Source organism: Carettochelys insculpta, chromosome 7 (genome assembly GCF_033958435.1).
Source record: "Carettochelys insculpta isolate YL-2023 chromosome 7, ASM3395843v1, whole genome shotgun sequence".
Classification (NCBI taxonomy): Eukaryota; Metazoa; Chordata; order Testudines; family Carettochelyidae; genus Carettochelys; species Carettochelys insculpta.
The window spans coordinates 42,774,035-42,799,029 of record NC_134143.1 but is presented as its reverse complement, the minus strand read 5'-3'; the positions used below and the strand labels follow the sequence as shown (position 1 = coordinate 42,799,029).

General features: G+C 42.2%; 1 protein-coding gene across 10 annotated transcripts in view; it reads right to left on the bottom strand.

Moving 5' to 3' along the window:
- CPEB3 (cytoplasmic polyadenylation element binding protein 3) overlaps positions 1-24,995 on the bottom strand; it is a 187,830-nt gene that overhangs the window by 160,516 nt on the left and 2,319 nt on the right. For 6 of the 10 annotated variants that reach the window (XM_075000405.1, XM_075000412.1, XM_075000414.1 and 3 more), the window contains exons 1-2: positions 11,803-12,108; positions 8,559-9,469 (exon numbers count right to left, since the gene is read on the bottom strand). In XM_075000405.1, the coding sequence (XP_074856506.1) occupies positions 8,559-9,458 (900 nt within the window). In that variant the 5' untranslated portion in view covers positions 9,459-9,469; positions 11,803-12,108. The other 4 variants (XM_075000409.1, XM_075000407.1, XM_075000410.1 and 1 more) reach the window with 4 other exon arrangements.

The window sequence follows — 24,995 nt, the reverse complement described above, 5'->3', positions numbered from 1 at the left end:
TTTCTAAAGGAAGAGCCTGTTTTAGCACTATGCTTGCATCTTACTTACAGATGAACTGTAGCAGCATTCTAATAAATTCTAAATTGGTTCTTAGGCTGCCGTCATCACTGTAGTATCCGAACATCTTCCAGAACTGTACTCTGCAGTAGGAATATAAACTCTTTTGTGGTTTATTTTTGTACTGCTGTCTCTCCAGAATGAAACGTGCATCTGTGTGTGACATGAAGCATTTTGGATTGGTAGGCTCTTCCTCCCACCACCCCTTTCTTAAATATGAGTACTGTGCTATTAATTTATGACAGAGAAAGCAAGATCAAAGAAGTATGTCGTGCATGGGTGACGTTTGTGATGTTTTCATTTCTTGGAGAGTTCATTGCACAATTACAGGAAACAATTTACTTGTTTCAGATCACTAAACTAAGTACCCTTCCTTTTTGCTCCTTAATCCAAAAAGTGTAAGACTTGTTTTTTCCTGACAGACCTTCCAAACTTGCAATGACTACCTTAAACTGGACTACAGAGAAGAAAACAGGTCAGACAGCCTTAGCTCATCTTTGACAGGTGACCATCAAAGTACGTTAAATAATTTAGCCATGTTTCTCCCTCCCACCAAATTACGTGATAAAGAAATGCTTTTACAAAATGGCAATCGAGACAACCAAGTGTAGATTTACACAATTCAAAGTCAGTGCAGCACTGTACATCCAATTCCACTGCCATGTGCACCCTACTGGCACCTTATATCCAGAAAAGAAAGTGGACATCCCATGTGAAATGAATAGGACAGTTAGCTTTGCTAGCTCCTAAGAAATAGGAATCACCATCCAGGCAGATAGCTCATAATATCTTCTCCTTTAGCTAGGCAACAAACCCTCCAGTCACTCACCACCCATGCCTATTCCAATACCCAGAAGTAGAGCTTCTGCTAACCACCACCAAACTGGAAGGGGTAGAGGATAAAGAGGGGATATTATTAGTATACTCTCTCCACAGAAGCAGGAACTGTCATTCTTGCTTATCCAACTGTTCTTGGCCAAAACCAGAACCACTGAAAAAAGTCTTAATATAGCACAATAAATCAAAGAGTTTAAGTGGATCAATTAAGCCTTCTTTTCTTAAGAAACATCAAAAATACAGTGACTCACATGGACCAAAATTCTCACACTTTCAAATAAATGGGGAAATAATCTTGGGAAAAATGGTACGCACAGAAGGCCACTGAATTTCATCATTATATGCAGAAGTTGTACAAGAATCCACACATAAAAATACAAGCACGAGGGCAATCTACAACATGCTGTGTTGGCACAGCTGCACCAATGCAGCTACACCACTCTGGCACATCTGATGAAGATAGGCTATGTAGACAGGCAAGTGCTCTCCAGTCAGCATAATTAGTCCACCCCTTTGAGGAACCTAAGTTATGTCAACAGGAGAGCTTTTTCACACTCCTATGAAATAAAGATTGGATTGACTTAAGCTGTAGCATAGACCTGCCCTTCACTGAACGCACTTCTATGAATGCTAGTCTTTTTGCTAATTCTTTTTTTAGTATGCCAGTACACTTCCAGTAATTTTTAAAAATAGATATTAGAACACAATCTAATTGTCTGCCTCAAGCAATATAAAACCACACACAGTTTCTGTATCCACTACAAATAGTACGGTAGCTTTACTTGTTACATGGAAAAGATTGTCAGGATGACAGAAAAAAACTATCATATTTGAATATTTCTAATCAGGTTACTCATCATGTAAATGAATAATTTATGTGTTATAAGTATCTAACCCACCCATGGGGGCAGGAAATTGCATTACTCATATAAGCACTAAATGTTCCTTCAGTGTTTCGAGAAGTTGCACACACTGATTTTATGTAGTTGGAATTTCAACTGCCCATACATTTCCATTTATTTCATGTATTAATGGATCTACAGAACCTGAAAGATCTAAAAACCCATTTAAAATCTTTCACTAATTTCCTAAATGAACAACATTGTATAAAAATATATTGCATTGACCAACATGGAATCTACCACTTATTAAAAGAATCCCAGTATACGAGAATAAGATCAAACAAAAGGAATCACTTTTATAATATTTACGCTTCCCATCTACAGCCAGCTGAATTTAGGATTTAAAAATATAATTTCAAACAAATATTTGTTAATCTGATTATACTTTTTAAAAATCTCCTGATCATCTGTGTTTTTAAATGCAGAACAGTGTACAAAATTATTTCAAAGAAATAAGTATCAATTTGTAATTACATACAAATTGTTACATACGAAAAAAAGGTCTATATTCAAGACTACTGGTAAAACAAAGTACCAATGTCAGTAACTGCAATAGCAGATCATATTTAATGTCCGTCTCCTAACCTCAAATCAGAAGAATCATACATAGAAAGTCAGATTTAGATATATGAATTAAAGCTTTAAAAAAAAATGTATACGCAGACAGATTCACACTTATCCTAAAATTCCCAAAAAGGAGCAACTACTGATACTGTATGAGAGTCATTAAAAATCTCTTTCCTTTTCTCTTAGGATGTGTCTACACTCGCATTCTTCTTTTGAAACAGGTATGCAAATGAGGGAAATTGACAATTCACATTAGGTGCATATTTGGCACTTCATTTGCATATTCTTATTTCAAAAGAGCTTCTCTCAAAAGATAAAAACCAATGTAGATGCTGCTCTTTCAAAAGTAAACCCCATCTTCAAAAGGCTCGTTCTTCCTTTTATTTCATGGGAAGAAGGATTCGTTCAAAGATGGAGTTTATTTTCAAAAGAGCAGTGTCTACACTGGTTTTCTCCTTTCAAAAGAAGCTCTTTCAAAATATGCAAATGAGGTACCAAATATGCAAATGTGCCTCATTTGCATTTCTGATTTGCCTCATTTGCATACCTCTTTTGAAAGAGGAATGCAAGTGTAGACACAGCCTTAGATTTTAAAGAGTTATTCCACTAATTGACATTTCAGTTTTAACAAATGGGTTATAGCAAATTGCACTGAATTAGTTCTATATTAGAGATTTGGTAACATGAAAAGTTACGAATTGGGTACTCTCATTGCCACTCATCCATCATTTTCTATATGACGACCTCACATAGTTACTGTAATACCAAGCAAGAAATACAATTACTGTATTATGACAGTGAAATAACTAATTCATAACCTTATGGAAAAGATCAGAACATTAGCTAAAATGTTTTTATTTTTAAGCTAGCCAAGTTTACTTGGCAATGGTCTTCTAGAGCTTGAAGACAAAATTATTCTACACATCATATTTTATGGATGTACTTTAACAGCAACATAACTGTAGTCCAAGAAGCTACCAGAACTCAAGACTAGTAACTTGTACATGTAAAAAGATTGACAGACGCCTCTTACCTTCTTAAAGAACAATCCATGACTCAGCAGCTGGAAAAGTTATTATGCTGGAATTGCAATGAAGGGTCCTGTGGCACCTTATAGACTAACAGAAAAGTTTTGAGCATGAGCTTTCGTGAGCACAGACTCACTTCATCAGATGCTGGAGTCTGTGCTCACAAAAGCTCATGCTCAAAACTTTTCTGTTAGTCTATAAGGTGCCACAGGACCCTTCGTTGCTGTTACAGATCCAGACTAACACGGCTACCCCTTCAATACTATGCTGGAATTGTAACTATCACATAGCAGCTATTCCTGTGCTCTCCATTTCACTTTGGTAAGCAAAGACAGCACAACATATGGCAGAGTACTTGCAACTACTAATGCCAATTGCTATGGCTATGCCTAGACTAGAAGGATGTATCAGCAGACATTTTTGTTGGAAGATATCTCCTGACAACTTCTGTCAACAGATCACAGCCAGACCGCAAGGCAGATCAAAACAGCGATCCACTGCACCGACAGAGCACGGCTGCACTCGTGGGCGGCTCTATCAGCAAAACAGCCAACCAAAAGCACAGCAGACAGGGTTGCCCGCTGTCCCAGGGGCCTTTTCTGTAAATAGTAGGTTCCCTGGAATGTCCTGACCAGTTTCTGTCAGCAGAGCTCTGTTGACAGAGGCATTCTTCCTCGTGCAGAGTGGGCTACAGCTCTTGACAAAAGTGCTGCATTCTGTCAATTTACTGTTGACAAAATACCCTTGGGAATCTGGACGCTCCGTGGGTTTTTTCGACAAAACAGCCATTTTGCCAACAAAACCCTCTAGTCTAGACATAACTAGATACACATAAGAAGTGTAACTTAGGAATTTATAAATCCACTGTAGTGTTAGATATGAATTGCCAAAATTGAAGTTATTTTCTAACTTTAATTTCTGTGTCCAATCCAATTCGCAGTAAAGTCAGTGGGAAGACTTATTGCCCCAACCTAACTGACCAAGCATTGCCATATAAATAACCACAGCAGTCTCTTTCTTCTAGCTGTGATACACATCATTCTTTTAGAATTGTATTATAAAAGCAAATAGCTGTTTAAAAGAATGTAAATACATGACTAGTTGAACTGCACCAATAAAGATGGGTTTGGGGAAAATTGGGAAAAACAATTTGATGCTTGTTAACGTGTATATACGTATACACAAAAAGCAGAAACAAGTATAATACATGTGCAGTGCTTTATTTGTGCCAATACGTACTAGGACTGAGTACCAGCACCTCTGCAGCCCGAGCCACAGGATCCCTGGCCAGGTGTGGGGAGGACCACGCCAGTCCTGTGGCTGGGTCGCGGAGCCCTGCGGGCAGCCCCAGCCATGGGAACCCCAGCTGGGGAGCAGGGATCCCCAGCAGGCCTGCGGTGTGGACCCAACTAGGGTGTCGAATCCCGCTGGCAGCCCCAGCTGTGGGAACCCTGTGGGGCTGGGCAAGGAACTGGCTGAGTACTGGCTGCTTTTTTTCCCCCTCCCCCATTGCAGAAAGCACTGTACATGTAATTATGTATTTTTACATCAATCAAAAGCACAGTGAGGAAAGCAGCAGGGTCAGCAGAATATTTTATATGCTGGAATTGGTCTACTTCAAAGAAATGACTTTTCCACTCATTTGTTAAAATATTATCAAGAATTCTGACAATCATCATCTTCCTCTACTTCCTCAACAGCCTTTACTGCTTTCAATCCCTTCATTATCTTCAGCATGTAGAAAATGTTCCCCATTGACACTTTGTAGGCTGTAAAGATCAGTCTTAACTCCACATGTTCTCATTTTCTCTTACACTTTTATTTTCCATGTTTTACCAAGCCCTGTTTCAATTGTTCCTTTTGTTTACTTCTGCTTTCAGCTTTCCACCTTTATTTTATTGATAACCATATTTTTTTTGGTTGGAACAACCTTCCTTGACAAGTATGTCTTGTCCTTCAAAGCATCTTACTTGCCTTTCAAAACTGGTGACATGAACTAACCAGAGCAGTCTCTTTCTTCTAGCAGTAATACGCATCAGTCTTTTAGAACAGTGCTTTAAAAATCAATTAATATCTGTTTAAAAGAATACAAATACATGACTAGTTGAACTAGGTCAGTAAACCTGGGTTTGGGAAAAACAATTGATGTATACTGTACATACATATCCACGAAAAGCAGGAAGAAGTTATATTTTCTCACACAGATACACAGTGCTTTTTTGTGTGGATACAAAACAAAAACAAAATAAAACATGTTGACAGAACTTGTTAGACTTTTTAATTCTTCAGCTAAGCTTCCTCTATAAAACTGAATTCCTCAGGGCAGTGACCTTGTTCATAATGTTTGCGAAGAGCAAGATACAGCAATGTGACTCAATAAGCTGGTAAGCAAATATGGGTGTTTAAAACATGCTCTATGAGTTTTGAGAACTTGAAAAAATTTCCCTGTCAAACATTGTCTGGTCATACATAACACAATACAAGCCAATATGTTATCAGTAGGTAAAGCTATCATCAAGAAGCTTTAGAATAAATACAAGCCCTGATTACAGCTTTTCCATCTCCATTATTTATTTTCTTTAATGGATGGAAAATATTTATTCCAAGATAAATCAGTATGGTAAATGTCAGTAATAAGTAAAAATCTTTTTACTGTTTCAGTTATGTGTTCAGCCGGACACTTTAAATTAGTCTTTTTGAAAAAGACTTTAATAGTCTGAGACTAATACTGAAGTAATTAACATGTAATTACAGTTTAAAAATTTCCAACATGGGGAAATTGAATGAGATGGTAACATATTCATGGAGTGTGTACAGGAAGAGAACACTGAAATCAACAAAAACCCCACCGATTAAGGTTAACAAGAACCTGCCAGGACTATTTGAGTGAGCCAATAAGCAAACCTTTATGCACCAAAGCATTGTCCACCTCTTCGATGTCAAAAAATACAGGGCAACATATTTTAAGCTAAATTATCACTATCCTACAAAAAGGAAATTGAATTAAGCAAACAAAAACCACACAATTATCCCATTGTCTATAGGTCACGTTACAGTTACAAGACTCCTTCTCTGGCAAATTCTGCATAGTAATGGTGAAACAACTACCCAGAGACAAGAGTAATAATTGTCAATCCAGGTCACACCCTCAAACAAGAAGAGTACGTGCTATCAAATTTCTGTGACACCTAGGGGGAAAAAAAAAGAGGCTCATATTTCACCTAGCCCTAAAAGTAAGCAAGGACACATGTGTTTTTCGATTAACAGGCCTCTGGCATGTTCAAATTCATATTGAAGGAATATTTTTCCTTCCCTATGTTACAATTAACACCTAGACTGGAAAACTGAATTTAAAAATCTAGTTAACATATGCTGTCTGCTCACTGTTTCTGAATTAAAAGCTAAATCAGTTTAATGCATGGCATTTTCTAGTAATTTCATTTTTGGTACTCCTGCAACTAGCACAATACTGTGTACGTCTGAGTTGTAAATACTACAGGAGAGTGCATATTTATAAACGACATTTCACATTAGAATTGACTAAAGCCTCAGAAATTGTGTCACTGGTCATAGATTTTGCAAGATCTTATTTTTAGATCAACCAATATGGGTACCAATTTGGACTCAGCTACTAGTCACCTTTGGGAACAACTGAAAGCTAGATAACATTAATTAACCTTTTATGTTGTTCAGAACATAGCAATGCAACAGCTTCAGTGGAGAAAAGAACGTCTCAAGAGACAGTGACGGGCAGTTCAACAAAACCTGTTCTTCCTCCACTGAGGGCAGCCAATAAGAAATTAGTAACTCTCTCTTTAAACAGAATGAAGCAGCAAAATGAAGTCTCAAGGCTCACTTTAACATCCCTATTTGAATAGCAGAAAGTACAAAGGAATGCATATATTTTAAGACTTGTAGCGTCCCTTAGAGCTTATTAGATTTTTTTCTTAGTTCCTACATTTCTAAAACAAAGTAACAATCTAAATGTCATTCCTATTAACATATTACTGGTAATAAAGACTTAACAGTTTTAACTTCTGAAAACGATCCTCTCTAAAGCAAAAGAACCACCACATATCACTCAATATTGCAAAACAAACATTCCAGTTGATCTGAGACTGGAAGTAAGTGCCAAAGGAGGATTCTCTTCACTTGTATCTATATGAGATGAGCGCCTACCCTAATTTATTCTACTTTAAGAAGGTACTTAATGCCAAGACAAGCCTCACTCTACATTAAAATTGCAAAGCTTCTATTTCCCTCCATTTCGGCTCTAATTTATCCATCTTGTCGTCTAAGATTCCAAACTGGTGAAGGACACTGCAGCTTTAAATATTTCAGAGCTATGTAGCTAGTAAATAGACTCCATTGCAATATGGCTCTGAAGGTCGTGTCCTATTGTCTCTTTTCTCTGCAAATATACTGAACCACATAATAGTTTATTTTATTAAAGAATAAACACTGCCCCATCATTTCTAAACCATGTCAATGTGATTAGACAGCTCCTTATTAGAAATGAAACAGATATGGCACTCCCTAGACACCTCCACTGCCTCTAGATGTATCAAAAACCTACTCCCTGGATGCAACATCAGATTACACATTTTATAAGTTCACATATGATACCAATCAAATGTTAATACAATCCTCCTTAAACCTCATCTCAACAATAAGGCATAGTAACCTCTAATGGTGAGCAAGTAATTAGCTGCATATCAGGCTCAGAAGCATCTTTGTTTAAAATCAGTTACTTAGAAATCTGAAGCCAGCTGTTGTACACCCTCTATTCCTCACATTTAACGCCACACAGGATTTTTGCTGATACTATACAAATTAAATACATACACTGACCACACACTAGAATGGAATATAATGTCTATAGAAACTATGTTCCCTGAAAGCAACTAGCTCTCTAATGTTAAAACCCCATACAGTAATTTTTAAAAAGTTAAACTAAACAAGGGCTGTTGCACACCTATATCCAAAATATTGAGTATGGACAATTTCTGACAGCAGCCAGGACAATTTCAGAACAGGTAAATACTCATGAGCTATGAGAAAAGGGAAAATTATATGTTGTCCTCTAGATGAGGTATTGGTGCATTGCACCTTAAACAAAAACATTGAGCTATCTGTCACCAGTGCAAAAGGTGCATTAAGACATTACCTGAAAAGGCAACAGACTGTTGCCATTGTCCGTCCTGAAAGCATTGTCCTCCATCCAGGATTTGGGGGTTAAGGGTGGAGCTCGTGGGAACTTCGGAGGGGCAATAACATTGCTGGAGAAAGGTTTTTTGAGCGGTGAAATAGGATTGAGGGGGGAGGGCACCCCAACCCCCACTCCTACTCCAACTCCCACTCCTACTGCCCTTCGAGGGTCCCTGCCAGCTTGCAACCCACCCCAGGGGTTGGAAGGTGTACTCCAGGCTGCATTTTGGTGGTTATTCCAGCTGGAGGAGGAAGAGGAAGAGGCAGAGGAGGAAGACGGTTTGCTGGTCATAATGGGCTGATGGCTGTAAGCAGCATTTCTCTGGGCAAAAGGTGCCTGACTGGGGCTCACAGGTGACCTCCGCTGCTGCTGCTGCTGTTGGGCTTGCTGCTGCTGCTGCTGCTGCTGCTGCTGCTGCTGGTGATGCTGAGTCTGAGCTAGGCCGATTTGAGGAGAGAAGGTGCCACCAAACACAGGGTTGACATGGTGAGGGAAATTCTGGAAAAGCATTGTGCCATTGACCGGGGTAATCCCTTGGAAAAAGCTATCCTCCACCGTGTTTGTGGTGCCCGTAGACCAGGTGCTGCCGAAAGACGGAGACAAGGAAGTGCCGGGGGTAGGTTCCTGCTGAGGCTGGTGAAAACTCAAGCCAGGCAAGATGGGGGACTCCATCTGCATCTTCTCCTTGCTATGTTGGGCCGGAGTCGCTGTGCCGACGCTGGTCGCTGGGCTGCTGTCCTCCGGTTTAGACGTCTCCGATGAGATGGGTGTTGAAGGGGCTTCTGCTCCGTTTGGATCTTGCTGCTGCCGCTGCTGGGGCTGGGCTTTGCTTTTGTCCATCAGTAAATCATCCTGCATGGTTTGTGCAGCTGAAACAGGAGGGGGAAAACACAAAGACAGGTTATTATTCTCATTCATGCCACTAGCCGGGCTGCTCTGGTATTCCGCTGGCTACAATCCCGTGCCACTGCTACTTGCAAAGCAAATCCGTCATCCCCCGCCTCCCCCATCTGGGAGCATGCAGCGTTCGGTCAGTGTGATCGCGCTAAACTGCCTTCCCAGATATCGTAAGAGGCTTCACCCTTTTTGACGCCTTGGTTCCTTTCAACCTAAATGAGAGATGTGCTTATAGGGCAGAGATATACAGCAATTTCGCCACGTCTCTTTTCTCTTACACCGGAACTCAGAGCGCTCACCCTGCAATGAGAAACTGATTCTGGTTCCTGTTTTTCCAAGCACCCTCCTCCTCCTCCTCCTCCTCCCCAGTTATTTGCATACGTCAATAAATACTGCTGCGTCCTTCAGCAAGGTTAAAAAGACACCAGCCTTCACTCTCACCCACCCCCTTTCGAACGCCGAGACCTTTAAAGGAGCAGGATGCCCATTTCCCTTAACTGACAGACAGGGTCTCGGTTGTGCCATTGCACACCACGGACGCACGTTCAGAATCCTGAGCTGATCGTGGAAGAGCGTCTCAGAGGCACAGTCGGTTCCTGGCCTTTTCCTTTCCTGACAGTTCGCTCTTTGGGCAGATGCATAAGCATCAGCTCTAACTGAAATACAAAACAAGCGTATATTTGCCTCTGAAGACCTCGTGGGCGTTAATCTCTATGAAACGCGGCTTGCGACCTAGGACAGTCACTTCCTTGCCCGTCTCTGATGTACTCACTACAGCCAGGATTCTATGTCACATCGTCTGCAGATCTGACTGTTTTTAAAATCCGAGGTCAAAATTACCAGCAAATCTCGGAGTTAGCATTTTAAATACTGAGGTCTTTATTCCTTTCGAGACAACATTTAAAAATTGGGGCGAATCAAAACATTTAATTGCACACCTTAAATACACACACACACACACGCCCCTTTTCTCTACGTGAAAGGGGCTGAAGGATTAAAGATGATTTTTACAGGTCAATCCCTAAATATAAACAAGTTAAAAGGTTCTGGAATTATATGTATGTCGCATGACCCAGTCCTGGCTGTACCTCTTAGAAAGGCATCTCGTGAATATGCCAGGTCGAGTAATGCAAATGTTGACGTTATTTTAAAATACTACCAGAAGTGCATACGCTCCATACCTCTCCACCTCTGAAAGAAACTGTCAGAGTAGCCATCCCCAAATTTCGCAGGCGTATACACAATAAAGAGGCCACTCACACGAAGCTCCTGACAATATTTTAAATGAGCCTCTGACTTTATTATCCATTTTAATCAAGTGGTCATGTCAATAAAGTTGGACGTCTCTGAACACCTAATCACGTGGCTTTTAAAAAATGTTCTAACCATATGGCGTTTGCATTTCTAAAATCACTTCCCTTTAGATTGCTAAGTAATTGCAGCAAAATAAATGCGGTGCCAAATAAAACAGCTGGTTGGGAAGGGCACCATGGAACGTGAAGACAAAGTGTACTTTCTTATATTAGCTGTTTTTACACGATTCCTGTCTTTCTTTTAAGATGACACTTTACAAAGAACGTTTAAATGCCAGCTGTTTCCCTCTGATTCAAACGGTGTTATTTTATTCACACAGCGTAGACATAAAAACACACACTTTTTCTTCGAAGATATTGACAGGGCAGGTTCTGTTACCAGTTACTTTACATTTTTTCTCTATCCAAAATACGTAAAACCACTAATTATGACCAGCAGTTCTTTTAGTGAGACAGAATTAAGCCAAGTCCCTGGGAAGAAAAGAGTAAACTATTACATCTGTATCACGCAGCTCTGCTGCTGCTGGTGGGGGTGCAGGAAACCTTTCTAGGCAGTTTAAAGCCGTACTGCAGCAAGCCACAGTTATCTCAGGCTTCGTGTAGCTTTCCATTTCGCTGCATTTCTATCAAAATCACCACCATAACTGTTAGAAGCACACACAATTGCTGGCGATTCCGTGGGAGAAAGAGGGAAAGGGATTTAACATTTATAATCCTTCCCTGCTTTTTGAAGCACTGGCTTCGGAACTTAGGTTAATGCATAAAACAACTGAAAGGATAAAATTCTGCCTTCAATAAAGTGTACTTGAGTCACTAACTCACCAAGTAATTGTACAGTGGTCTCCCCTGTAGTTGTTTCAGAGACATATCTTGGCTTAGTTATTTGTATATTAACTTTATTCTGAGCATAGTAATCCACAGCCGATTTCCATTACTCCTTAGAGGTAAAATTTCAGCACAAATTCAACCTTCTTGTCAAGGTCAAGACCTACCTTTAATGAATGAAGCCAGGCTGAATGGCGAAACACTGGATAATAAATGACTTCAAAAACGGGCCAGCCAATGTCTTACGTTGGGCCAATATGCGGTGCCTCTTGATTATTTGCTGGTGCAAGTATTGGTGCAAATTTACAATCCAGGACAGGAAATCTGTATCCCCATAACAATACCACCTCCGTTCGTATGCAGCAACCCAGGCAAAGCAGAAGTTCTTAGGCACAGTTACCCCGGAGTGGTCTGCACTTAACGATCAACAAAATGACAACATTTATTTTCGTCTTTCGGGTTTGCTATGTAACAAATAGGCAACCGTTCTGTCCAAAGCACTTTGACAACTGGAAGCTTACAGCGCATGCGCACCCACGGAACTATGGGGATTGAAGTCTTTTCCACATATGGCACTTGACTTCTGCATGTTGCGAGAACTACAACTCCGGAAGAAGGAGATCAAATGCATTCATACACCCGGGAAATGTGGAGATATATTTAATATTAATACATCCCAAAATCATTAGGTTTCGAAAGAACAATTGGTGGGATACATTGAGCTGTAAATCCTGGTTACAATAAAAGCCTCCAAGGTTGTGACAGATTTATAAATCAAGACAGAGCAACTACTCAAAATTATAAATTAGAATGTTAGTCACTAGCGAGATAATTAAGGTCTCCTAGAGCAAAAAGTTAACCACAACCTGGCTTCCAATATGAATGGATAAGACACTACTTTTTAATATTAATTGCAATACTTATCTGAAGGAAGTGTTTTATTTTTCAGTCACAATAGTATTTTAAAATATGGTCTTGCATCTTCAGCATATAACTTAACAGGTTTTATCTGAGATTTTAAATGTCAATTAAGATCAACATCTATATATGACAGTTACTGGTGCTATATAAATGCTCAAGGTAGAGAATCCCGCACCAGAAAGTCATCAACCTTGAGTTTATCTTGCTGACAGCATACCCTATCAATGCAAGCTACAAAAAAGTAAACAGGCAAGTAACTTAACACTCCACCTGCACATTCCTTCTCATCCCCACTACTCCCATAACCTACACCTCTCCAGCTGCTTCTCAGAGATCAACATACAGCCTCAAAGTATATTAACTGGTTATGGGTTCAGTGTTTGGATTATTAATTTAACGCTGCTGTGATTTTCCTAAACTACATTCGGTGTAGTTTCATATATTGTATCAGTGCATAACCGAAATAATGGGTCAGACTGGAAATGTAGTCTGCAATATATTTTCCTATAATGTCAGGAAAAGTTACATTAATATGTGATCAGTGTGAAAACTGTTTTCATTATGCAGCTTTAATCTTTCTTGTGTGAACATGAGTGTGCGTGGCTGCATGCTGTTTGTTCAGAGGCTGGGGATGGATGACCAATGATCGGAAGAGAGGGAGTTGAAGCTTGGAAGGAAAAATGAGTGGAATTGTAGCTGAGGTGGCAAGTGATTTAACTGCTTTGTTACTTTTCTCTTTAGAGTTTGAGGTGGTGGGCCGTGCCGTGTAGGAACCCCAAGTCAAAGCTGTAACAACCAAAGTCTCCACATCTGTTCCTAGACTCTGAGATGCCATTCCGATTGCACAAATGGGCCTCGAAGCTGCTTTAATAGACATCTGAGGAGTCTATTGAACAGGGAATCTGACTAGCATAGAACCAGTTATACTGACTCTACAGCACTCACTTATGCCATCCCCAACCGCATCAAATGGGCAGAGTGCCAGGGCAGCAAAGGGTATTGCAGGACCAGTTTTACTGCTGGGGGTGGGGACAAGGAAGGAGGGTGTTCCAAGACAACACAAGAAAGAGCAAACTTGTACTATGAGCTGAAATGGCTCCCTGAAGCTAGGGGGATTGAGGGAGCAGAACCATGACAGTGGGCCAAAGCAGTTTTCTACCTTCTAAAATAATTATATACACTGATGCTCTTCCCATGAACAGCAACCAGAATTTGTGTTACCCCTTGTATGTCCCTGAATATCTGCAACATCTGTAACACATTATTCCCCAACATGCTACCTCCTTCTCCAGTAGCTTTGCTTCCCACATCTGACACCTACAGAGCTTCAGTCCTCTCCTCTGATGGCTCATTCAGCCCCAACATCCCATCTAATGCCTGCATCCCACCAAACCCTTGTAACAAATTTTCAGAAATGTCAAGTTCACTGCATTTTGGAATCTATTCAGATTAAAGCCACCACTGCAGCTTCTAGCTCATGGAAAAGTTCCTGAATTGAAATAACTGATATAAACATTCCATGGATACTAGAGAATATTTTATAAGGATTCCCATTCAAAGTCTCTCAATGTCAGTTAACACAGGTATGTATTGAAAGTGACAGCAGGTATATCACTGACTGCCTAATAGAGGCAAGTGCTATTCTAGCCTATTGATCAGTGGCTCAACTGCTGCTCCATTTTGAATGGACAACAGCCCAAATCCATTCAGGTTCCCATGATGACAACTTTGCTTTACAGGTCAGTGAAGAAGATGAAGGAGGAGTGTCTAAGCAACCCAAATATTACGTATATTGTCCCCTCTCCAAATACAGTAATCAGGAAAGTGGAGAAAGCTCACCACAGTCTGGGTGCTGAGGGTCCTTCTCCTAATAACAGAGTGATTAAAGTGTTAAAAATGCTCTTTGGCAATTGAAAATAGGGAGGTCAGTTTAGGACTACCCTATCAAAATCTCCAATGATTCAATTAATTAAATGTCTGGCTCCGATTCATGAGCAATGCTTCAAAGAAAAATGTAAGCCCCAAAACTGGACCTAATTTTGCAATATTTTGTTACAAGAAGAGTGCCTTCTTTATCTCAGTCACTTTATAAGTTGTAGTTCTTGCAATTTATTCCCAAATTTGTTTCTAGTTATGTAACTACAGATATTGTTCTTATTTATAAAGAATGCCAATTTTGAGCTTACTTAAATTAGTACAAATAAAAGGCCACTGAGTTTCACTGAACAGAACAATCAAAGTTCAAAAGAAATGCAGTATATGTGTTAATTATGGAAAAAGGTACAAATGAGTAACTGAAACACCTTCCCTGACAGATGTTATTTTAAATACGACTTATGCTGAATTACCTCCCCTTTGTCCACATTAAATTTAAACTCCATTCATATTTCCCAGTTACTTAGCTTTGCTAGGGCTCTCTAATTTCTCAATTCTTCTTACTTTTCACTAAACAAAATGATTCCCATAGAAAATTGTTACTCTGATATTCAGCCCCTCTTTCAGTACTGATTAGAAGTTACACTGGTCACTATTCATCACAGCCTGAGATAATAAGGGAATAACTTTGGTATCTATGTCTTCATTTTGAGGAAGATCGATGCTGCCATGGTTGATCTTCCAGAGTTCAGTTTAGATAGGGATGCACTCAACTGAAGTCAAACTCACAGGGTGCTTGCATCAGTGCCCGTATTTCTGCCCCTTACTAGAAGTGGAGATGGCGCAGAAGCCCAAATTAAGATGCATGGACTCCAGCTATGTAATTAGCATAGCTGGAGTTGTGTACCTTAATTCAACCTTCTGCTTTAGTGTAAGTCTACTAGACAGCGGCCCTTTATCAAGATGTCTTTTTAAAGTCTAAGTTAGTTTGTTATTTAATTTTCTTCTGTAGTCTTGGCATACAGTCAATTTAAAAATCAGAGAGCTCAATTTGGGGCTCAGTCAGTGCTGTCAATTTTTTTTTTTTTTTTAAAAAAGGAGTCAGGTTTTTTTTTCCTTCCAATTTGAAATTTTGCCCTTGGCCAAAATGGCTGCCATCCTCAAGTACTGTCTGTAGTACAGGGGCCATGGGAGCTATCCTAAGTAAGATGGCAGTCATCTCTAACTTCTCTAGAGAGCAGTGAGTTTACTCCTTGCAAAGATGGGCACAGTCTCCTGTTATTTCCAATTACACCAATTTAGTTTTGTGGGAGTAACAGAATATGGAAGCAGGCAGCTTATTTCAAAGCAGCCCCCATCTTCACTGTCAATCTGCAATTTGAAGTCTGCACTTCAAAATTTGGGCAGCTGTCATTATGCTAATGAAGCACTGAATATGCACATTAGCATCTCATTACCATGCCACCTCTGACAGGAGAGTGTGTGTAGAAGAAGCCCTAATCTTGCTCCGCTGCCTTTCAGAAGGAATGCATCAAATCTATGTGCTTGACTAACTGGTCTGTAGCCTCTTCCAAATCTTGGAGATTCCAGGAATTCTGATGCACAGAACTCTTCTACAAAGTCTCACACACAGCTATGAAACTAATTGACAAAACTTGTGTTGTGTCCTCCTCTATGGATTTGTCTATACAGGGCATATCTCGATTAGGAAAAAAGTGTAAGCTTCCAAAAGGTCAAACTCAATTTAATAATTTTTCAAGAAAGCCAGCCTCGTTCTTGAAGGTTTAACATTTCAATGGCCAAAAAAGCAAACAGAATGTTAGGAATCGTTAAAAAAGGGATAAGAGAACAAGACAGAAAATATCTTATTGCCTCTATAAAAATCCATGGTACGCCCACATCTTGAATATTGCATACATATGTGGTCACCTCGTTTAAGAAGAGATATATTGGCATTGTAAAAAATTCAGAAAGGGCAACAAAATGATCAGGAATTTGAAATGGGAGCCATATCAAGGAAGGTTAAAAAGACTTGGATATTTCAGCTGAGAAGAAAAGGAGACTAAGTGGGGGGGGGATATGATAGAGGTCTACAAAATTATGATTTGTGTGGAACAAATGAATAAGGGAACTTTATTTGTTCCTATAACATGAAAATTAGAGGGTCACCAAATGAAATTAAGGGCTAGCAGGTTTAAAACTCACAAAAGGAATATTTTCTTCAGACAGTGCATAGTAGGCCTGTGGAACTTCTTGCCAGAGGATGTTGTGAAAAGTACGACTTTAACAGTGTTAAATACAGAACTAGCTAATTCATGGAAGTTAGGTCCATCAATGGCTATTAGCCAAGATGGGTAGGAATGGTGTCCCTAGCCTGTTTGTCAGAGGCTGGAACCGAAGGCATCTGGCCTGAGCCTCTGTTGGAAAACAGGATACTCAGCTAGATGGATCTTTGGTCTTACCCAGTATGGCTGTTCTTACATTCTTTGAGTTAGTAGGGCACTGAACACTAAGGACATTGCTAAGAAACTACAACCTTATCTGTGGATGACCTTTTGGAATTTATCCTTGCTCCATATGAATTAAAAGTTGATCACATGTAACTGATATTTTGGTGATCCCTAAGGTTTCTTTTGTTTTGTTTTTGGCATCCCCCCCAAAAAAAAAGTTATTTTCACAAAATCTGAATTTTGGAGCAAATTTGAATGGCTATTATTCTTAATTTTTTCAAAGGAAATGTAAGAGGTTTATAAATTATGATTCACCTCTACTGAAGTCCAGCTACGTTATGTTTTGTCTCCATCACATTATACCACTTTCAGATATTATAGGGATTTCATTATGGATGTGCTGCTAACAGTGCCATCATCATTAATACTGCACTGAACTCCCTCAAGTAGAGTTCTTATTTTATTAGGTACAGTGACAAGTAGTATTGCTCATTATTTTAGGAGTTAAAATGACTCCTTTCTGAAACAAAAAAAACAATGTTTCAGACACCTCCTGATTTGTGGCTTTATTTTTACTTTTGGATATGTAGGTAAATGCAGAACTAAACAAAACTCTCATGCATAGATTTTTTTTTCCCAAAAAAAAAAGTTATGAGAATTATTTGTCAACTACTTTTAGTCATATTAAAAAAGGCAAAGAAAATATTTATGAAAACATTTGGGAGGTACTCCCTACAGACCCTCAAGTCTGGAAAGCTCTTAAACCATGTCCTGCAAAACACTAGTATTCCATGAACAGCTCACAAGTGTGCTGCAAACATCTGACACTCTTTTTGATATCACACACAGATGGTACATATTTTCTGTTATTAAAACCAGATACAACATTACTCCTTCATTCCTATGATACCTGACTAAATTACATCATTTTGTTTTTGCTGTATGTGTCACTGATTTTTTGTTGTTGTTGTTGTTGTCTGACAACAATCTTTTGAAGACAATTGTCGTAGGTGTTCCACATTAAAAAATATTATTGTTTGGTGTTCTGTGGTCTCAAAAAGTTTAAGAAACACTGCTCTAAAGATGCTGGAGTAATCTTTACCCTATTCAGCTCTGACATTTTCAATATATGCAAGGAAACTGGCTTCAAACTGAGGCAATGAAATATTTAATATTCTAAACACATAAAATACTTCATGGATTTAGATTCCAATCCTGCAAAGTAGCTACCTGTTCCCATTTAAGACAGTTCTACACTAGGGGAGAAAGCTGACCTAAGATACACTCTCCAGCTATGAGAATGGAGAGTAGCTGGAGTTGATGTATTTTAGGTTGAGGGAAGCTGACAGGAGAAAGACCATGAGGTGTACTTGGGTCAAGGGGGATGCCCTCAGTGTTCCATTTAGCATGTCCCTAATAGATGTGCTACAACTCCATAGAAGCTCTATCTCCACAGCATTAATACTGTGGTAAGTGTAGGTGTACCCCTAGAGAGCCAGTGAAGACAATGAGCTCTGTGCAAGTATAGAAGTCCAAACATGTACACATTTGCAAGGTTAGGTGCTATGCTGTGAGCAGTTTTCTTCATATGTGCTCCCAAACTTGGCTGAAATCTATGACAGTTTACCTAGCCTTTGCCCATTTATTGAAGCAGAAGATGGGAAAAATGCATATTGAATTCTTGGAAATATCTGCAGAAAAATATATTCATATGGGGCATATTTATGTGAATCCACAGTGAAGAAAAATAGGCACTCAAGTATTCTCCTATGCCACATAATTTAACAAGTTTCAAGACCGGTAACAATTCTCTCTCAAACAGGCAAGAAAGTTCTCCCATAAAATGTGTTAACTTAAAGTTCAGATGTCTGGCATAATAAAAACCTCCTGTGAAAAACACAACTACAGCTTTACCATTAAATATATCTTAAAGAAGATTAGTAGAGACAATGTATATCGTTTTCTCTTCTTACTTTTCACACTTACCATTCATTGAAATACTGACTTCCAAAACAGGCTTCCCAACTGTGATGGGGTTCTGGGGTCCCCCAAGCTCTGCACCCCGGCCGTAGGCAGGAGAGTCTCTCACTCAGCAGGAAAACAGCAGGTTTATTCGCCGACAGGACACAGCATTGTACAGAGGAGTCAGTACAGCCGGCAGAGACAGCCAGTCCCATCCATGTTGGGGAGAGGAGGCCCCGAGGGGCCCCCAGAGCTGGGGCCTTGCCCCCTCCTTTGTCTTTCTCTCCCTCAGCCCAGACTAACTACTTCCCAACTCCCAGTTCCAATTCAAACCCCTCAGGCTCCACCTCCTCCTTTGTCTGCAGCCCAGAGGTGTTACCTGGTCATCAAGGTTACCCTCAGCAGGAGCCCCACACCCTCTGTGAGCCCCACACACACACAGGTATCCCCCACTCCATCACATCTCTCCCTTCTTCCAGACCGAACTGAGCGGGGTCACTCAACTGGTGACCTGGGGAAGTTCGGGGCTCTCCCCTTGTGACAGGGCATCGGCTGTACTCTCTTTTCTCCCCTTGATGTGCACCACCTTCACGTCATAGTCCTGCTGGGGGAGGCTCCAAGTTAGGAGCTTGGTTTTGGCCCTTTTCATGTGATGCAGCCGGGCAAGTCCCTTTAGTTCCCTTGGGTTGGTTGGTCTCCCTGCTTCGGCCCCGGTTCGTCAGCCACGTTCTCAAGTCGGGCGGGCAGAGCCCATACAGATGCTGCAGCACCAACAGATTAAACAGGTCTTTTGTGGTCTGGGTCCTGCCCCATCTGACCACCAGTCCATACAGATGGGTCAGGAAAAGTTTCAGGGAAATTCTTTTCCTCAAGAGCTCCCCCAAACAACAACTCACCCCTGTCTGGCTCCACAGGGGCACTGCTCCCTTGAGCCACAACCAGCTCCTGGGTTTCACCTACACCCAGGATCACTTCTGGCCCATTAGGCAGACTCCCATGTAATCCCCCTCCAGGCAGACAGCCAGTACCACCGGACAGAAGGTCAGGGTCCCTTTCCTCCCTTCTGCTACCAGCTCCTTTATCTTAATCAGTCAGCGTAACTCCATTGCCCATCTGTTCTTGTGTCCTGGCGAGAGGATGACTCTGGTAGGACAGAGTCCTCTCACCCCCTCCCAGTAACACCTCAGCATCAGGCAAAGAACAACTACCAGAATCGTCTGGTCTCTGGGATTCCCTGATGATACTAACTGGATTAGACCAAGTTAGAGCCTCATCCCCCCTGAGAGACATAGAGGTAGGCCCACTTCCCATCTGGGCTTCAGCTGCCCTTAGATCCAGCTCTGGGATCTTGGCTCCATCTTGAGCCCCCACAGGCTCAGGCAAAGGATTCACTTCCCCAGAAGCAGAAGCACTTTTCTTGCACCAAGGACCAGTGTCCTTATCAGAGACACCACTGCCCATCCCAGAGCCATTCCCTCTGCTCCAGCCCCATGGCTGGATTCAGAGACACACCTGGAATGCTCTTTTCTGGTGGATCCTTCTCCAGCCACCCCAGGCTGGGGAATCTTCCTCAGACAATGGGCTAGTTTCCTCATTGGCACCTTTTCCAAACGCAGGCTCTGCTCTTTCCCCAGGCTGCTGCTGCTGTTCAACACAGACAGACAATGGGAGACACTTTCTCCTTTGTCCCAGCCCCCCGGCTGGTCTCCACACACACACAGAAGGTGAAGCAGCTTCTCTCACAGACAACTTGCCATTCCCAGTGGATCAGCTGCTTTCCTGCACAGACACACAGGCACCTTCCTCGGCCCAGGCCTGGAAAACTCTTCGCAGGTCTGTCTTGGCCACTAGTAGATGATGGGTTGGAATCGCTCCTTCCCTCCTTGAGCTGTGGCAGGCCACTCGGTTCAGAGCTCCAGGCAGTCCAGGGTTCCCTGCCCCGATCCGGGCTCACCTCTGCAGGATTCTCCCCAGCCCTCAGCTCTGCCACTGCACATCCACGCTGCCTTGTCCAGCTTCTTTAATCTCGATTCGGTTTCCAGGTGCTGCCACTTCACAGCGGAGTTGCTCAGCGTGGTTGCAGGCTCTCAGGCTGATGCCCTCTGCACCCCACGATTCCTGGAAGAATCCCTTCAGTGTGCCAGGCTCCTTGCGGGTCACAAGCTGCCCAGGGTTAGGCCGTAGGCCCCTCCGCCCTCTGGGACCGACTCCAACAGAGTCCCAGCGGAACCCCTTCTTCAGTGCGACACCCGCTCTCAGGGACCATGAGCACCCTGTCTTGGGAAGGACTCATTCAGCGTCAGTCTCCTCAGGGGTCACTTGTTCCTGGGGGTTGGGCTCTCGGCCCCTCCACCTTCTGGGACCGACTCCAACAGATTCCCAGGAGTAACCCCTCCTCGGGTGTGACACCCCCTCTCGAGGACCACGACCGCAGTTGCTTGGGTTCGGCCGCAGGCCCCTCCGCCTTGGGGAACTGCACCTCACTGCCCTTCAGCACACCTGGGTCTCGCAGGCCCCACTTCTTCCGGGGCCCCGGTCACTTACTGCTGGATGCTCCATCCTCGGGGTGCAGAACATCCCACTCCTGACACCAGTGTGATGGGGTTCTGGGGTCCCCCAAGCTCTGCACCCCGGCCGTAGGCAGGAGAGTCTCTCACTCAGCAGGAAAACAGCAGGTTTATTCGCCGACAGGACACAGCATTGTACAGAGGAGTCAGTACAGCCGGCAGAGACAGCCAGTCCCATCCATGTTGGGGAGAGGAGGCCCCGAGGGGCCCCCAGAGCTGGGGCCTTGCCCCCTCCTTTGTCTTTCTCTCCCTCAGCCCAGACTAACTACTTCCCAACTCCCAGTTCCAATTCAAACCCCTCAGGCTCCACCTCCTCCTTTGTCTGCAGCCCAGAGGTGTTACCTGGTCATCAAGGTTACCCTCAGCAGGAGCCCCACACCCTCTGTGAGCCCCACACACACACAGGTATCCCCCACTCCATCACACCAACTTTCAATAAACACATCACAAATTAAATTTCACATATTCAAATACACACACACACACAGGTGGTACACAGATTGAACAGAATATAAGCTTATATGTATAATAGAAAGCTTGTGAGGAAGGTGATACTATTTTTCAAAAAGATAAAGAAGGAATGGGAAGACTAGAAATGACACAAGAAAATTGTATTGCTTTAACTATATCAGTACAGTAGTAAGAAAGTCTGTTAGTCATTAAAGTGCTATGTTTCTGCTGTTTTGTTTTTTTCTATAACAGTACAGTTACTGTTATACAATTCTCCTCCTATGGGTAAAGTTGCATTGGTATAAATGTGCTTTTATACGAATGCAACTAGTCCCCTACTGGAAGGTGAATAAGCTATATCTGTATAAGGTACCTACCTGTACACCAGTAACTACATAGACATTAGAGCTTGTGCCACTTTAAAACAACATTCCTAAAACAATGGTTCCTTCAGGCCCTTATAAGCCAGGAATATTTTTCTCTTTGATAAAGCTTTTCCACCATAGCCAGAATGACATTTAAATAGACAAAAACCAAAGACTAACAAAAAAACATGCCATTACCTACCCTATCAGAATTCCCTATATTTGGTAAGGGAAACAGTCAAGGACTCCACAAAGTCCACTCTGAGCTTTACTCTGCCATTCAGTTTCTACAATAATAGGTGCTAGTATAAACTCATAAGAGAGCGCAAGCTTCTTGGTAAGTTTGAAATTTTATTTATCTTATTTCATAGTACTTTTGTAACAGATATATTGGTATAAGCTTGAGAGAAAGTGGTGAGAACAGTCCTGAGCTCTTCTGTTAATATTGCTAGCCACTTCATGCTCCATAGTGAACTTGTTGAAATAAAATATGTAATCTAAACCTTAAGATAAATGGGAGCTCCAGGCTTTGAGAAATTTAAGTTGTCTGTTAAGAAATATAAGCAGATCATAGTACAGACAGCTGGTGGAAACCTGAAGATCCCCTTTTTACACAACATAAATACATTCACCTGGAGATACACTAAAGCAGGGGTCAGCAACCTTTCCATGGCTGAATGCTGAAATTTGACCTTCTGGCCTCTATGTATGGTCAGAGTGCCAGTGATACTGCTTACGTCACTAATACTTCTACTTACAACAGCTTCATTTATAAATTAAGATGCAGAGCTTTACCATGGAGGTGGTGGTTGGTTGCATTAGCTGGTATTTTGTTAATCCACAGGCAGTACTCCCTGGCTTCCTGCTGCTGTAAACAACCAATTTACACCCTTCACAAAACCTTTTCCTTCCTCATTTCAAAGCCTGGTATTTTTGGAACAGCCCTAGAGTGGTTGCTTGGTGTTTGGTGCTAGAAGTGGGTGAAAGTTCAGAGGAGGAAGCAAGGTCAAGAGGAAAGTGTTCTGAAAATCCGACCTACAACTGAATCCCATCCCTGCCACTGAATCCCTGCCTCCATTGGCCAGTCATTGGGGAGCGCAGTGGGCAGGGACAAAGGTTCAAAGGGCTCCCATCCTCAAAGATATTTATACACTCATGTCCTCTGATACTTAATGGGAGCTGGGCATAGAACTCCTGTAGGCGCTTTTGAGAACCTCAGGCTTGGCCTCTCCGTGCCTCATTTTTCCTGTCAGCATAAAAGGGAAATAGGTTCTCTCACATTCCTTGCTAGGGAGCTATGACAAATGATGGGTTACTGGTCAGGATCCAATTCAGCAAATCACTTAAATACGCGCTGGACTTCCGGTCTATATCTCTGAAGTCCAGGGCACATAATCAGGTGGTGGAAGTTGAGCATGTGGTTGAAGTGTGCTGGGGAACCAGGTCTCTGTTCTGAGACTGTGGGGAGTAGGGGAAGGCAAATATTTGAATCGTAAATAATCATTACAAATCATGAAGGGTTGTGGGTGGATTCACCTGTCACCAAGGAGAAGAGGCCACCTGCCTCTTGGAGAGTCTGCCCGAGTATCAAGGCAGTTGGAAATAGGGCAGGTTGAGCACACACAGCCAAGGAGCAGCTGGCTAGGGGTACTTGCTGCCTTCCATAAAGTGAATGGCCCCAGTGAATCGGACTCAGTCAAGGTGAAGCTCTCTCATCTTGTCTCTCTCCATGGCCATGTCTACACTACTAAATTCTTTCAGAAAAATCAGACCCTTTTTAGAACAAACATGCACACACAAAATCCACTTTTTTGATCTAAAAATCAAAAGAACGTGGCTCTTCTTCCAGAAGGCCTCTTCCACTCCCAGATCAGGAAGAGCATCTCCTTTTGAAAGCTTATTTGAAAAACACAACAAAACAAAACACATGTGTAGCTGCTCCACAGGCCCTTCACCACCCAAAAGAGCAGTCTTCATGGTGCCAGATTTTTCAGTCCCTGGCCTGTTCTTTTGAAAGAGTGGGGGCTGTGTGGGAGAAGAGGTTTTTTTGTGTGTGGACATGCTCTTTTGAAAGAAGATCATCTTTCGAAAGATCACTGTAGCGTAGACATGGCCCATGAGTGCCAGGCCAGCAGAGTGTCCAGTGCCCCACCGTGAGCCCAGAGAACTTACTGTCTGACAGGTGCGCAGCAGCCTGGACACTGGTCAAGGGCAAACTTCCCTTCCCTGTGCAAGATTAAGGCTGGGAGGCAGCACCACATCTGGATCCACTGTAAGTGCTCCCCCGCCTGCAGCAGCCACTCCACAAGCTCCTTGCTCCCACCAACACAGGCAGTGGCAGCAGCACCCTGCAACTTCTACCAGGCTGCCCTGGTACACCACACAAGATGCCTCCACAACATGGCACTGCCACTCCTCCTTCTCTGCTCACTCCCCTGATGATTCCCAGGGGATGGAGCCTGGGTGTGCAGCTGGGAAAGGCAGGAGTGGGCCCTGGAGTTCTGGTTTTAGAAAACAGATGGCCAGGTTATAGTTTGCTTACCAGGGCTGGTGGCAGCACAGCACCTTCTGCAGGAGCTCCTCTATCTCAGAGGCCTGCAGGGAGCCAGGCTGAGCCCCACCACCCAACCCCAAAGCTCTAGTTTAGCTGTTCTGATCTGCTTATGGTGCTCTATTTCTGCAGCCTCACTGGCATCCTGTCCTGCCTGGCTGCACTTCCTGGTGCAGGAGCTTGGCAGCCAGCTGCCCTTTTTAAACTTAGTCATTTTCC